This window comes from Numida meleagris, chromosome 20 (genome assembly GCF_002078875.1).
Source record: "Numida meleagris isolate 19003 breed g44 Domestic line chromosome 20, NumMel1.0, whole genome shotgun sequence".
NCBI classification, from domain to species: domain Eukaryota; kingdom Metazoa; phylum Chordata; class Aves; order Galliformes; family Numididae; genus Numida; species Numida meleagris.
In genome coordinates this window covers 1,853,670-1,870,019 of record NC_034428.1, presented here as the reverse complement: position 1 = coordinate 1,870,019, position 16,350 = coordinate 1,853,670, and the positions used below count along the sequence as shown (strand labels likewise).

The 16,350-nt window shown below is 41.7% G+C and overlaps 2 protein-coding genes across 6 annotated transcripts in view; one reads left to right on the top strand and one right to left on the bottom strand.

The window, feature by feature from the left end:
- PRKCZ (protein kinase C zeta) overlaps positions 1 to 7,370 on the top strand; it is a 42,582-nt gene extending 35,212 nt beyond the window's left edge. For all 3 annotated transcript variants that reach the window (XM_021417613.1, XM_021417612.1, XM_021417615.1), the window contains exons 18-19: positions 5,403 to 5,518; positions 6,866 to 7,370. In XM_021417613.1, coding sequence (XP_021273288.1) covers positions 5,403 to 5,518; positions 6,866 to 6,953 — 204 coding nt within the window. In that variant the 3' untranslated portion in view covers positions 6,954 to 7,370. The remainder of the gene's footprint in view (positions 1 to 5,402; positions 5,519 to 6,865) is intronic.
- FAAP20 (Fanconi anemia core complex associated protein 20) lies at positions 9,447 to 14,432 on the bottom strand. Of its 3 annotated transcripts, none has more exons than XR_002444467.1 (5): positions 14,010 to 14,432; positions 12,272 to 12,419; positions 12,065 to 12,188; positions 11,105 to 11,953; positions 9,447 to 10,102 (listed from the first exon to the last, which is right to left on the bottom strand). XR_002444467.1 is itself a non-coding variant. In XM_021417640.1 (4 exons), exons 1-4 carry the CDS (start codon positions 14,111 to 14,113, stop codon positions 10,030 to 10,032), a joined length of 927 nt encoding a protein of 308 aa, XP_021273315.1. In that variant the 5' UTR covers positions 14,114 to 14,432; the 3' UTR covers positions 9,447 to 10,029. The 3 variants fall into 3 exon arrangements, 1 of the variants encoding a protein (XP_021273315.1); XR_002444468.1 differs by having other exon boundaries at positions 11,105 to 11,706; XM_021417640.1 differs by lacking the exon at positions 12,065 to 12,188 and having other exon boundaries at positions 11,105 to 11,706.

Here is a 16,350-nt window from a genome sequence, read left to right as displayed (position 1 = left end):
TAGCCTGTCTCTATCAAAGCCATTACCAGAAGCTTCAGAGGAAGGTAAAAATGGTTCCAACTGCTCATAGCCTACCATGTTTCTCATACAGATAATAACTTCCTTCTGATTCGTATATTGGTCACTTTTATGCCCTGTAGCATGAGTAGTAATGCAGAGCATACAGATGTATAGTTCACTTAGTGGTTAGGAAGTTACCTGTAACATACTGCTTTTAAACCACAGCTTTTAAGTACTAACTTCTGTGGTGATAAATTCCTTAACAGAACGGGGGGGGGAAGCAATTGGAATATATTTTCTTTTAAATTAAAGGAAAACTACCCCTGCAGTTCAGAGAATGCGGGAAGAATTCATTTAACCAAACTTAAACCTGAAACAGCTAGAACTTGGGTCAGCTGCATGCCTGTTAGCATTGGTACCCACCAAAAAAGTTTTCAGTGGTAATTTTAAGTTATGGATCATAATATAAGCTAAAATCTTATCCTCACTCTCCCCCAAAATGTCTTTTCTGCCCATAAATGAACACAACTCTGCACTAGAAAAACATCAAGTTTTATACAGTTTTCAAGAATTTTAATAAATATCTTCAAGTGAAATGTACTTTGTGATTAGCTGAAGTCTGACTTAGTTATCAGAGAAGAGGAAGCTCTAGATTTTGCAGAGGCAGCGTATCTGTGAAATGTATATGGAAATGCTGAATATCAGTATTGAGTGTAATAACAGAGTGTAAACTCTGCTGCACAAGCATTCTGTTTGAGGTTCTGTGTTTTGTATCTTTAAGTCACACTATTTGATGGGGTTGTTTTTTGCTTGTGGAAGGTGAAGGAAGCGAGAAAAGCTGTTGCTGTGGCCTCTTGGTCACTTTGTGATCTGACCAAAGAGTTCCTATGGCAGGAATAGAAACTCCACGTGTCGTAAGTTACTCACAGGTACCAGAACTAGCTGTGCTTCCTGCTGCTGGGTCTTGTCCCCAGGTCTGCCCCAGCTTACCCCATCCCAGTTATAAGGGGATCCACACAGAAAGTTTGGTACCTCTGATTTGATACAGCTGAGATTGTTCTTGCATATTTTTCCAAAGCCTGTAACTGGGGCACTGGTCCTGTTTCAAGTTCTGTAATTTCTGCTTAGATGGCCCATTAAAGAAACCCAGCGTGAGTGATAAACGTACTGTGTTAGTACTGGAAGCCTGCACTTATTTACCCTTTGTTCTTCCAATTAAAATGTAATTCAGTAATGTTAAATGGGAAAACCACTGTGAAGTCTATCATACATGGAAAATCTCTACTGTTAGGAGGCTATTTCAAACACCTGTGAAAGCACAAGCAATGTAGCCGTAAAGCTGTACTCTGAAAATAGTAGTGCCAGCAAATGTTGTAAGAAGTATCCACAAGGGATGTTACGATATACACGTGCCAACACTGAAGAACAGGATTATCCCAATTTCTTTTGTGTTCTTATCCCAGAATCCTTTCTATCCCTTCCTTCTGCAGGCAAGGTAATGACTTCAATCCATTTCAGGATGCCAGTTCTGAGATGTGTACACAGAACCTCTCTGAATTAAAGAAGCTTTGAACAAAAGCAGCGTGCCAATTAAGCAAACGTTTTGCAGAATTGCCATCTTAGGTGATCATAAATAGAAGAACTCTGAAAACACATGGTTATCTGCTATGTTTAACAGTTCTGGTTATAACTGTCTTATAAATTGGCAATTTAGGGGCAAATGAACAACTTCAGTTTTTTAATGCTCAGCAATGTCTCTGAAGTGTCGCTGCAAGAATTGTTGTTTTTACGAAATTGATGGAATTTACTAGCATCCATGAATCACTGGCAGTGGATGGAGAAGCACGTTTCATGAAGCAACGTGTGCTTCACTCAGCACGTTCAACTGTCAGCTTCATCACTTGCTGTGCCTTGCTTTGTAATTAGCACGCTGGTTGTCCTTTTGAAGTTGGGTTCCTAACGAAACTGCATTTTCTCAGTGTGAAGTGTGGGTAACAAATGCCACGGTTTGATTGTAAAATAAAATTAGAGCATGAGACCTGATGGCAGTATTTTTTTGATTAGAGTTGGGAGATCCAAGAGTATATGTAAAAATAAGTAATAAAAATCAGAATTTTGGGGAGGAAGGTGAATTTCTTCCAGGTAACCTTACTGTTTCTCTCAGTACCCAACATAAATACATTGCAGTTGTACCTGCTCCTCTGATTTCCCAAGACTTGATGTTTGTATCTGGGAATATTTCACTGGTTTGACAATAAATATCTAAACAATAGTTAGGAGGTTTTAGCCTTTTAAAATGGTTGCAGTTAAACGTTTGAGTGGCTCGTTGGAATTGTCTGACCTGATTTTTCACACTAATGGCCCAATAGGAATGGGGAAGCTTTATATGCTTCCTGCCTTTTACTGCATCGATGCTTATTTTTCTATTTGTTGTATATTAACATGCCATTGCATATGGTTTGAGAACTAAACGTTCGATGGCACCTTCTGGGTGTTTCATATTGAGCTACAAAGCAATGATTGTATGTTGTGAAAGAAGTTGGCCAAACTTCTGCAGGTTTGTATAGGTTAAAACTAATCTCAATGTCATTAAATCAGTAAAACCTACACTTGAAAGTTTTAATATACCTCCTTCAAGTGCTTATGTTGCAGGAATGGCATTTTTAATGTAATTTGAAGATGGAGGGCTTGTACGTTACACTTTTTTCTTGCTAGTTATGACCCTGATACGTTCTTGAACTTTTCCATCAGTTTTCTCAGTTTGAGGGCATACTGCACTCTGCCTTTCGTGTGAAAAAGAGCGTTGTGATAGATGAGACCAGGTTAGTCCTCTAGCGAAGGACAAGAGGGGGAATGCATTTTTCTGTTCTGTCTCTCAAGAGCAGCTTCCCAGGAAGAGCACTTGTATTGCTTGCTAATCAGCAGCCTCTGTTTCCTGGCGAAATGAGCTGCGGTGGACACAGATCGTGGGGGAGAGGAGGAGGAGGGGCTGGGTATGGAAGAACTCGGGCAGAGTTGTGGTCAGCGAGGTGTGGAGCTGGGGAAGGCTAAGGACACACGTCGGGCGTTGCTTTTCCTGGGACACTGCTGTCAGCCTGATCCAGGCTGGTCTCTGGAATCACTGCAGTAGCTTCCTTATAGGCAGACCAAACAGCAGCATAATGTCAATTAAACGTGGAGTATTTAGGAAAATTTCATCAGATGTTCATATTAATGTCAATTTGTGAGCTAATTTGCATGATATTTTTGTACTTGGTCAATATGATAATTAAGCTAATCGGTTTTCTTCACGGTGAATCTGCCTATGAAGAGTTTTGCCATCTCTGTTGATAATAGGTAGATGTGAGAATCACTTACTTAGAAAGGAAGTTACTCTTCCTTTTTAGTTTGACTGCTTTTTGTTTCTTCAGTTGACTCATTTTCTTAATGTTTCTAATTATTGAGGCGTTAGGAATGCCTAGAGGTACATTTCACATTGTCTAAAACGTTACACTTTCTCATGCGTTGTTTTTCTCTGGCATTAACGCTTCCTTTGTTCCCTTTCTTGTATTGCATCCCTCAATGATGTACTTTTTTTTCAGTTTAAGGCATGGCCTTAGCATATCAACAACTGTAGACATCAGAGTTTGGCTGGTTGTCTTCCCATCAAACAGGTGGATGTTTGCAGGACAGACCTGGAATAACATCGCATGACATTAATGATGTGACCTCCTTGAAACGCTAGGAGCACTTAGTTAGAACAAAGCACTGGAAACGTTAGCTACTCTGGCTGAGTGTGCACAATGCAGTTCAGTTCACACAGTGTTTTGGTTCTTTCAGCTCGTGTCTTTGATGCAAGTGGTATTATTTACCTCACTGACTTTCCAGAATGTCGTGCTTTGGAATAGCTTGTTGGCTTGTGTGAAGGAATGGAGCAGCAGCACTGACTTGGCTGCTGCGTGGGCTGCTCAGTGTATAGGAGCTAGCGTGAGTGCTGGCTGCATGGCAGAGCTGGGAAGAGGGGCAGCTAATGCTGTTTTGTAACCAATGTGTTTAAGAGTGAATGGAAATCTGTTTAATTTCTTTCTTTCCTTCCTTCTCTGTTACGAAGCAGAGTGCTTTCTTTTTATCGCAGTACTTACGTTAGACTGCACTGTCAAATACCAAGTCATGATGAAAAGAATTCTATTCACAAATATTTGATGTGTAGTAACATGAGAAGCATACAGATCCATTAGAACTACTTGTGGACAATCCCTACAAAAACTTGATTTATTATAATTGAAGATGCTGCTTATTCTACAGTACTTCAACTCGGAGACTTTCTACATTACCTCTGTTGTATTACTGTGGTAACATTATGATGCATTTGAGGCAAGCTGTGACGTAGTTGGCAAGGTCATGCAGCATCTCGAGGTGTGCTTAGTGACTGGCTCACAGAGCGAGCTGGATGTGCTTGGGTACCCACCAGCTTCTGGAATTCAAAATGCCTGTCCATGACTTTCCCTTGGAACAAGCTAAACAAGGGGGAATTCCTGTTTTTAACTGCTGTGGATAGAGATTTCAACAAATCACACTTAATCTGTCAGCAGCTCCTGTATCAGTCAAGCCTGTGATAAGAGCAATCTTAGAACTCTGGATGATAGCAGGGATTTGCCTTAATGAGTAAACTGTGGCTACTGTTGAACACCCTGCTGCAGCAAATGAGAAAAGGTTCTTAATGATTAGAGCAGCATTATTTGAATTTAAAATGTTTTTTCACATGTTTTGACTATCCTTGGTATGGCAGATAAATAGTGGTTTCCAGTTCTCATAGCAGGAAGCACTGTATGTAAAGACAGTTGCATTTTAATTGCAAAATAACCGTCTGGGTTGCTTTAGCATTTTGATAGTTCTTGCTTTTAATGACTAGCCATTGATGGGGATGTTAGTAAATAGTGCTTACAGTTTTGTTCTGTGCTGGAACTAATATTAACAAGTAAGTCTGGATGTCTTGATTTGACAGGTTGATTTAAAGCTATAGGAGAGGAAAAATGAGAGATTTTGGGAGGCTTCTTGGCTTGAATGGAAAGCTTCTGGAATACGTTCTCAATTTTAAATCTTGAACCAGATTAACATAGCAACAGTATTTTAATTTATATGGTGAAAGACTTGAGTAACAGCTTTTCTGTAATCTTAAAGCTTTAATAATTTCTGATTACTTCTCAAGTTTTTAGGCTTTTGCTGTATTTTAAATATAAACCAGAAGCATATACAACTTAGTGTCAAAGTCTACTAGAATAAAACTTATTAGCATGTTTGTACCTTCCACCAATATTAAAATGAACTATAGTGACTTATTTGTCCGTGTATGTTGTTCTTAGGGAATTTAAAATTACTGAATATTTCTAATGTTTTTCCTCTCCCATTGTACTTTTTCCTAGCTGGAGAAGAAGCAAACAACCCCTCCATTTCAGCCTCAGATCACAGACGATTATGGTTTGGACAACTTTGATACACAGTTCACCAGTGAACCTGTGCAGCTAACCCCAGATGATGAGTAAGTTTTTCTTTTTCCCTAAATACAATTATGTATTAAATTTATATGTAAATTCTAAAAATTGATTCCTCATAGTAATCTTTAAATATGCACTTACCTTTAGAATGTAGTCAAAAAAGAAACTAAATTGATTTAGGAATTGTTCAGGTATCCTACAACTTACCATACTTCTTATATATTAGAAAACTGCTCATAATCTACTAAGTGGGTCAGCAAATGGCATTAATTTACTGTTGAGCATGTGCCTAGCACTGAATGAGGACGTACAAATTTGGTTCGTAACCCAGGCAGTTTGAATCTTAGCTTGCCCAAACTCTAGTGAAGTAGCTGTACACAGTTTGGGGTAGTTACAGATGTGTTAAAAGCTCAGGCTGCAAGTTTGAGTGTTGGCTGGAAAAACGGGGGAAAGCTCCGTGCAGTACCAGGGAAAACGTCAGAGAGGAAACGTTCTTGTAGCTGTCACTTGTGTGTGAAGCACGTAGAGTATGGTGCTGTTTTGTCAAAAGGACGACGAAGCTATTTGCTGCTCATCTAGAAGTTAAATACAGAACAGAAGTGAATCAAAGGAAGTGTTGAGCTTTCATAGAGATGTAAGGCATAATACTGAAATTGCGGTGCAGCAAGACTCTTTTCAGGTGAGCTTTACTGTAAAGCATTACTTACTTGCTTTTTATTTTCAGTATTTTTAATTTCCTTTGCTTGTTTTTCCCTTGTCAGGCTAGATGCCCTGTGCTGCAGACTGTACTGCATTGTTTTCCAAACGTTTGCAGCCTGCTGTCTTGTTCCCTGTATTCATGTTTGAAGAAAACCAATTTGTTGTATTTCAGGGCTTTGCGCTCGTTGCAGTTGTAACTGAATTCCACAGAGCTGGTTAATGAAGGTGTGCCCAGATCAGTCTGTGTCTCTTCTTGGGTGCCTAATAAAGCTGATTCTAAAGTACTGTTTTTGGAACTGGGCATTTAGTAATGGATTTACGATTTCTAATTTCTCAGATACTGCCTGAAGTGCTGCATATGGCTGTGTGCCATCTGTGCGAGCTGAGGCTGTTGCATATTGTCACTGTTAGCAGCAGGCACATTCCAGCCTTGCATGCTTCTGTGTCCTTCCCTTCTTCCTTGCTGCTACACGACAAAGCTGAACTCTTCTGAAAGACAATGGCATTTCAAAACCTCTTTATATTATAAAGTGCCTGCTATAACCCTAGGTTGGCCCCGTGAATGGGATGAACCAGGAGTGTGAAATATGACATAGCTTTCTGTAAGGTATTTTGCTGTTACTTGAAGAAAATACATATAGCAACGTAACTACTTGCAACTAGTAACATGAAATTTGTTTTTTGTTTTTCAGAGATATAATAAAACGAATAGACCAGTCAGAATTTGAAGGATTTGAATATATTAATCCATTGTTGCTGTCAACAGAAGAAACAGTATGAAGGAAAGACATCTTTGCTGTGGACAATGTGAATGACCTTAAATTTATACTTAACTACAGTATATGCATGCGAGGCTGGGGAACTGTAAGATTCTGGATGGAGACCAATGATTTAAAAAAAAAAAAAATTGCTGCTGAAAATCAAAGAAGAGAATAATGATTTTGGTGGGTGTCTTACCACCAAGTTATTCTTAAATTCTGGGCACTGACACAACTGGCTTCATTAATGAAGGAATTTGCATTTTGTGCCTATTTCATGAAGGATTGAAACACTCATTGCATCTCTGGGAAAGGAGTTTCTGAACAATTCTGAGAACTGCACACTTTCTACAAACACTTGATGCAATGAGCTCCCAGTTGAAGAATATTAGTGTAACATCCTGAAGAATAAAATATATTACGGTGGTGTTGAAGCTTATTTTTGATGCCTTTTTTCACAAGTGGTACCTGTCTAAACGTCTCAGATGTATTTAAAAGGAGTTGTGTTTTATTAGCAATCAAAACATAAGTTTGGGTACAAGATTTAAGTGCCTAAATGGATAAACTGCATTGAAGAGTTGTTACATATTTGGAACGTTCTTAAACCTGGTAAGTTCTGCTTGTTAATATTAAAGTAACCATTTACATATGAAACATGGTTCACAGCTGCAACCTAACGTTCACTCGTTTCTTTGTAGAATTTGACTTGTGGAGTGACTCAGCAATATTAATTCCAAATTAGATTTTACAGTATCAATTTCAAAATGTGCTGTTTTAAATCCCAAATTTACCAAAATGTATAGATTGAGGAGAACTAAACTTGCACACAAAGGATTTCTGGAAATACTGAAGCAGTGCCTACACCTACAGTGATGTTGTGTATCAGACTTTTGGAGAGTATTCTCATCAACAGTACAAATATTCAAGGACAGAGGGGAAGCGTAATAATGAAGCATAGCCTTAAAGTTGAAATAGTAAATCTAGAATAACCAGAATATAAAATGTACTTTCCTGATAAAGCACACCTCCTACTTACGATAAACTGTCTGCTTACAATTGCTCAGTGTTTATTACTAACTAATCATTTGACATAAAAGAATGGGATGTTTTGGTAAAATGGTTTGCATCAAAGTAGTAGCTTTTTTTTAATTGAAGGAAAAAAGCATACCCAAGAACTTGGGTAAAGAACTGATTAACTGCCCAACCCCTTGTAGGAGCTGGGGGTGGTTGGGTAGGGGACGGGGAAGGCAGGGAGAAGCGTGTTCCAGCCAGGTGGTTAGTGACCAGCTTGGAAAGCTCACGTCCCTACGTATGGTAATTAGTAAGTGTGCGTTGCTCTCTGAAACATCAGATGCTTGTGAGGACTCAGCTGCCTCTGAGTAACAGCGAGGCAGTATTTCTTTTTGCTGGGTTTTCGGTTAACTACATTATGTGAGTTGTAAATACAGAACAGGAAGTAATGAGAAACCCTGTGCCATGTCATCTCACCTGATTTGGTGTAAACTGCAGGACAAAATGCAACACTCTCGCTTTCTTTGTATTAACATATGGTTTTCTCAGGGTACAGCATTGCATTAGGTGCTGAACATGACATCTTTCGGATTCACATCCAAGTCATGAGGTGCTAGGATGAGACTGCCAAAACATTGTTTAGAACTTTCAATTAGCCATTGATTAACAGACTACATTTTGTATCCTTTCATTAGCAACAATTATGCGGGTGCGTGGTTTAGTTTTATTAATCCCATTCAGATCTAAGTTGTGGGTTTCTCTAGGTTGGACTGTAGCTTTTTCTATTAAGCAAGATGTGTTTTAATCAGTCAGCACTAAATAATTTAACCAGTAAGAAGTACTCGCCTCAAATGCCAGACTTGAGATACTTTATCTAGTAAAGGAAATATTTATCTTTTAAATCTGTCATTTAAATTTTTTTTCCTTCTCCTTGTCAGCTGCTTTATTTACCATGAGAACTTTTTGTTTGCGTTCCCCTGGTGATACAGCTAATCGATAGCTCCATTAGTGACTGCAGGCAGCTCATGAAAGGAATGGGACAGATGAAGCTGTCCTCTGACATGCTGAGGCATAGAACTTGAAAGATTATAAATGTGATTTGTTGTCTTTGGTTTTGTTTTTTAACCGTGTTCCTAGGTGGCCAGAACATTTTTGGGAGGGAGGGAAGGAAGAACAGAGACACATTTGCTAAACAAACATTGTAAAGAATACTTGATTTATTTAAAAACTTACAGGCATTTACAATGTTGCTGTGTTGCCAAATAGTTTGCTGGATACAAGTTTGGTTGCTCACGTGCAAGTGTATGAAGGGGAAATTTTTTTATATAAAGTACTTGTTTTATAAATAAAAGAAAATGAAGGATGTAATTAAATGTGTGGTTTAAAAAAAATCCTAATATATTACAAATGGATCTGGTTATGATATATAGTTGTCTTATTTGAAATAGTAAATGAAAATTCTAGCTAATATAATGATTGTAAAACAGTAAATATGTTCTTGTAGTTTTGTATAATTAATTAGTTGGGATCTTTGACCAGTTTTATTTGTGCAGAAGATGGTATACTAATCCATAACAGCTAAGATCATTTATATTCTTGCACATCTATTAAAGACTTTAATGAAAAAGTTAATTGTTATTATTTATCAGTAAACTGAGCTATGTCCAACTTGCACTTTTTAAAGCGACCTTATTGTAAATTAAACCTACAGAATGATGCCTGTACTCCAATCCTGTAGTCTGTTTATTCTATGTACTTGGCTCACACCTGAACTGCAGGCTCTTGAGGTCCAGAAGAAAGGTTTGCTGAGACAGAAAACTTCAGATACTGCTTTGCTGTGCTCTTTTTCACGGTGTGGGAAGGCAGTTGTATGTGCCTGTTTCAGCTGTTTTGGTTACATATGAGAGGATTTCAAATAAAAAGATTCCAGGCAACAGGCAGGTGGCACTTGACCTTCCCTTTCAGTTCCTGATCTATGATATTTCAGGAAGTTTGAGACAAGGACGTGTTTCCTTGACACATTTTTCCTTTTCCTTTGAGGAAGGTTCATACTCAGCTTTGTCCCTTTGCTCTTCATTATTCTGGATTTACCACATTATATCATCTGCGCTTTCAGATAAGCATCTAGCAAGATGGCCATCGATATCCAACTGTGACAGCCTGCAAATAAAAAGAACTCGGTGAGATACAAAGTCAAATCATTCAATTTATGCTACTCTTCCCCACTCCTCTCCATTCCTGTATAATCTCAAAAGTCTTCTAGTAGCTCAATGGGTGTGTCACTCCTGTATTACAATATGCCACGCGCTCTTGTATCTGCTATGGCCTGCTGCTCGGTTGTTTCTTCATGTCTTTTACTGGAAGAGAATGCTCATACTTGTTTTCAGGACAAGTAATTCTAGTTGTGGGATGCTGTACATTGAAACTTAGGTGTATGTATATGCATGCTGATCTTAAGGATCCTTGCATCTCCATGCAATTTTTTGCTCTTGCTGATCTGAATGCATGTTTTTAGTGTAGACATTCAAAACCTAAGAAAACATTAGGCAACTGATACAGGTCAAAACCACTGCCATATTCCACATCCAACTGCAACCTGAAGCTACAGGAAATGAGATTTCTGATGGGAAGGATGCTTTCTGATGTCCACTTTGTGGAGGGCTATTTTTGTAAAGCTGTTTCTGCAAGAGCTAATCCAAATCAATACACAGCAACTCGTGGTAGAGAACTGAACATGAAGACAGGAACTGTTCAGCTTTTCTGTCTAAATACCTTCACAAAACAACCACAACTCTGAAAATGTTAACGAAGCCATTCTTTGGTCTCATTCAGCCTCCTGGAGAAGGAAAGTGGTTGGCAGATGTATCCTGCAGTGTTTGAGGACCTGCTCAGAGCCATATTAGTTTTCAGCAACAGCAGCAACCAAAGTGCTAGTAAGTGGTGTAATTTCAAGTAAAACCAGAACTTGTACAGAGTAGGTGCTACATTGCTGGAAGAGGGATTTTTGTTTTAATAGAGGTAGTTTGAGAGTAATGGAGGACTGAATTCTGCCATTAAAAAGTAAAAATTCTGCCTACTTTATTTTCATAACATTGCATAGAATGCAATGCAGTGTAGCTTTCTGTTTACTCAGAAGATAATACAAAGTAATAGGAGACTTACGTTCCACTGAAACGAATCAGACACATGGGGCAACTGTCAAGAGTTGAAGATCCTTCACTCTGTACAGAACTCTCCCTGCAGCTCTCATTTCCAGCCATGCTCACCAGAGGAGGATTCCCTGCTGCAGGCACACGTCTGGTCTCACCAAATGAAATGCTGCCTCGATGTATTTGTGCTTGAAGCTCTCTCTTCTCTTGCTTTCTGTTTTCCTTGCTGTTCTGCACAGCCCCTCTGCAATGCTGTTGAACACTTAGAGCTTTTGCAGTTCCTTGTGACAATGCCAAGTGGCATGTGGAAGTTTTATGCTGACTGACATCACACGGTTTGAGATTTACATCTACTTTGGAAATACCTCCTGTGTCTTCCCCAGCCGTGTTCTTGGGATCTGTATTAATTTTACAGCACACTTTCTCAGATGTAGAAGGTAAACTTTCCAGTTCATCTGCTTGGTCCCATACTTGTGTTTCTATTAGCTGAGGGGAGCTAAAATCTTCTGGTTTAGAATTCTGTTCTTTGTGAAAGGATGGGAATGATATCCAGTGAAAGTCTTTCATTCCAATTTTAAAGACTTCTTGTTCTTGCAGCCTCTCATCCTCAGAGCTCTGTGACATACACACAGTGTCTTCAGAACAAATCCATACACTGAAAGCTGGACATACTACAAGGACTGAGAAATCTAAACTATATAGAAGCTATGAGCATCTTATTTACATCTATTTCCAGCGCTTGCAAACCAGTTAACAACTTCTTAGAATTTATGCAGTGTGTCTTAACATTTCTGAGTAATTCCCACTGATTGAACACAAATAGGGTATTCTTCTTGTACTTCCCACAGGAAATACTGACCTGCTGTTGTTCGGGGAAAAAAAATCTGCTTTAGAAGTGCAGTGTTTTGTATCTTAAGATTGTATACAGTAATCGAGCACTGTAAAACTTGTCACTGTGTAATTAACCTCTTACCCTTTGCATTTTCCAATTCCATTTCTTTAGGGAGATGCTGGTAGAGAGATCCCCTTTGCAGGACAACACAAGTAGTCCTTATGTTCATTGCAATGTAGGTAGAGACTAAAGAGCTGAGAATCATCTATTTAAAAGTTATTTCAGAGTGTCAACATTGTAAGTACAACACAAAGTGAAGACGAACAGGATGCAATGCACTTCCTTTACCTTTCCGAAGAACTCTGGAAAACTGGGCACCGTTTGCCAACTCGTGCATTGTAAATCTTGACTGATGTTCATCAGGAGCAAACTCCATGTTTTTTCACACTCGTTTAAGTCATCTTTTTCAAACCAGGAACTTCTGTCAGCCAGAGCCCTGAAAAATGAGGGAGTTCGGGTAGTTTGGGAATGGGAAAGAGCAAAGAAAATACTTCACGTAGCTATTATTCTGCCTCTTAATTAATCTGGCGTAGTGCTGAGGTTTCATAAAACATTTATGTTCCTAACTGTTGCTTTATCAAAGTAGATGTTTTAAAATCGAATGTCCAGTAGCTGATGCTGTATTAACCTATTTCAGCCCAAAGCAATGGCTAAGAGTGCTGACCTCTTTTGTTAATGGCTAAGCACAAGGTAGGGATTTTATGATTGCAAATTAGTATGCCTCTTCCATTTCCACTACACAGAATTCCCTTCTTACCTATTTTCTCTTGATCAAGTAGCACTATGTGCTGAAGGTAGTATTACATTTGACAACTTTGGCATGTAAAACCACAGCAAGGCACATAAAAACCATTTGTCAGGAGGAATAAGTACACCAATGCAGACTTCTCACAGTTTAAAAGAGGTGAGACTCCCTGGGGAGGCAAAAAAGTTTAGCTGTTTATTATACCATTTGCTTATCAAGGGAGCCTTTGTCTAGCCTACGGCAAGCTTCTTCTAGAACAAAGAGAAATTATTTAGTCTGTAAACTCATTTTACAGTCTACCCTTGCTTTCCAAATCGTCCAGTAAAAGCATTACTTTCTACTTGTAACAAATGAGATATAGGCACTTCTTATTGTCTTCATTTCGGAGTGAAACAGTGAAGTGGAGCTGCTGTTTTCTTATTAAAGACAGAACCTGGCACCTGCTGAGCACAAGAATCACTGTGTGTGCAGTGAGGAAGGCAACTGCATCGCTTCCTGTGTGTGCTTGGCTGCTCCCACATGGCAATCTGAAATTACTGATTAGCTTTCTAAACAACTCTATCTAATCCTTCCTAGGAAGGCATTAGAAAGGATTAACTATAAAGTAAGCATAATAAGGGTTTTATGCTAGCAGGGTTGTATCAAGCCAATTTGAAGAGGATGGATTGTCAATACGCGAATTGTGCTCTGGTGTTCCCACTTCTGGCTGAAGCGTTTCCTGGGGTGGCAGCCCCAGGGGTGATGCTGAACGATGAGGACAATTCTCAGGACTTTTTGGAAGGGCCACAACTGAGAGCGCATCGGACCGTCCTGCCAGGACCTGAACCGTGTGTCCCCAGCGTGACCTCCATCCTCCCTTACTCGAGGGCTGGAAAAGAGAATTATTTCTGCTCTGAAGAAAGCAAGCTTCATTTTCACGCATCGGCTTTCCTCACCAGCCCCGTCCCGGCAGTAATACGTGGTGGCAAAGGCAGGAGGCGCAGGTCAATTTCAAGTGTTTATAAGACACCGTATGTTTTACGAATGGACTTTACAACCAGCCACGTGCAGGAGACACAAGCGCCGCCGCGCTGCGACGAGCCAACGGCGCCTGACGGGCAGCGGGGCGGGGCCCTGCCGCGTGCCGCCCGCGAGGCGCTGCCCTCGGCCCCGCGCCGGGTGCGGGCACGGTGGCGTGAGGGGGTGCCGCTGTTCCCGCCGCCGGCCCCGTGAAGGCGGGAAGCATCCCCCCCCGCGCCGGGCCCCTCTCGAGGAGCCCTTCCCCGCTCTGCCCGCACTCACTGGCACCGCCGGGCGCGCTCCAGGCCGGGGCTGGGCTCCCGGCTGCAGGCCGGCGGCGCCTTCCTGGGTTTGAGGCGCAGCTTGGCGGCTCCTTCCTCAGCCATGGCCGCGGCCGGGGCACGCGCGGCGGCCGTTGAAGAGGCGGCGCTGCGCGCGCTCGGCCGTTGGGCGGGAAAGGCACCGCCTCAGAACCGCCTCAGCGCGGCGGGTGGGCGGCTCCGCTTCTCCTGACGGGCACAAAGCGCGGGGACGACCGCGGGGCGGGCGGGTAGATCCGCCCTCTGAGCTGCGCTGACTGAAGAGCGACGGAGGAGGGCAGCGGCCCGAGCGGAAGGCGTCGCCCCGCCGCGTGGTGGGCTCGGCGCGGCCTGTGGGGCCTGCAGCGAGTTGATAGCGTAGCTTGGATTGGAGACCCGTCTCCTTAGCAGTAATTTTATTCCTTCAGCTTTGTGTAAAATGTGTAGCGTTTTGGCCGCTCCGGAAAGGCGGCCCCCCCCCCCCCCCAGGGGTCACCTCAGGGGGAATGGGCCGCCTCCGCCTCCCGCTGTGCGGGGCTGTGGGGGAATGGCTGCGGCTCAGCGGGGCGGCGTCGCTCCGCGGCTCTTTGCGCCCATCCCGAAGCGCTGCTTGCTGTGGTGCGTGGCTGAAGCCAAAAGATGCAAACTCAAATATTAAAGTAGATTAAGAATACATCTCAGATTTAATTCCTTCTCCAGGAGAAGCGGTGCTGCTCGGTTCTTCTGGCGGGATGGTTTTCCTCTGAGTGTTTTTTTCAGCTACTGCAGTACCCCAGAAGCAACGGAACAGTCACAAACTGGCACCTTTCGCTTCTGCTGGCATTTAGAAGCTGCTTCCCAGTGAGAGGAGATGAGGTTCCATGCATAGGCCTTCCCTTCCCTCCCTGGCAGGACAGGCACTGCCCAGCTTCCCAGGCAGAGCCAGGTGAGGAGCGGTGAATTTGGAGCGAGGTTTTAGGGCTGCAGTGGGAAGGACTGCGGTGACAGCAGCAGACAGCAAAGAATAGCAAGAGGAATTGTGCATCAGTAAAGAGAAAGTGTAGATGGGAAGAGAGGATCGGCCGTGTACGTGGTTGAAAACGCGATGACGAGGAAAGAGGGATTTTTTTTTTTTTTTTTTTTAATGCTGGCCTTCTTTAAGGCTGTGCTATGAATTATGTTACGCTGCTGATAACCGCCACTTGGCGGCAGCAAAGAGTACAGAAATCTTATTTGGAAAGAACCTGAGGGGCACTGAGAGCTTTTTGGCAGAGCTCATGTCTGCAGGCGTCTGTGCGTGTTCCTAGGTGTATCTCCATTAATGACTGCTTACACCACAGTTCCTGCCTTTGTTGCTGTGATGTCTGTCAGTGTTTTACACGTCTTATGACCACTTGCGTCCTAGTTGGGCAATCCCCTCCTCCTAAACCAAGCGTTGCGCTCGCAGGTTTGTGCTGTTAGATATGGCTTCTCCAAAAACAGCCATCAGAAGTGTTGTCTGTTTTTTGTGCTGAAGGTGTTGCTGTGTGGTACTATGACTCACGCATTATAACGTTGGCAAAAGCTTTATTATGGGTGAGCTTAAAAACTGTGGTTTTTTTTGTGCGATAAGGATGACAAGTGAAAGAATACAATGAAAAGAAGAGTGGAAATTACTAGTGTAGATGATGATTTTTAATTTGCATCTTTCCGGAATTAAAAACGGACTTGCCATAGCATGGAGGTGAAGTGTAGAATAGGACCTGCTCCTGGTTCTGCCATGTTGTACGGGATCATTGGCATCATTTCCTCAACTGGCATGGAAGTCCCGTTACTTCTCTCTTGACTTTGAGTCTTGCTTAATTCAATAACTACAGTGTTTTGTGATCTTACAAAAAAGTTCTCATGGAAATGCGAAGAGAAGTCTTTATCATCAGCAGCCTTAACTGGATTTGAGCCAATGGTCGAAGGATTTGAGCTTTTGGAAGCTAGAATGCTTCTACAGATTATCTTCAGGGATTTCCTTGTAAATGGAGTGCCAGCATGTGCAGTTATCTACTCCCTGTAGAGGCTCATCAAGCTGCACATGCTTAATCTTTACTTACATGTTTCCTGATTCTTGCTGTAAATTGGGCCTCAGTTTTAACTTTTGCTCTCAGGAAGAAGGGGCTATTATAACAAATTCTAATCCTTTTGCAATTCCACAATCGTTTAAGCCTGCCAAACAAACCAAGTGATCTTTTCCTGGGCTGAGGGAAAGAGGAGACTGTAAAACGCAGGTGGCAGCATTTGCTGGGGAAGAACTGGTACATTATCAGCTAATCCGCCTTCTGCTATTTCTGATTTCCTACCCAACAGCTGCAACA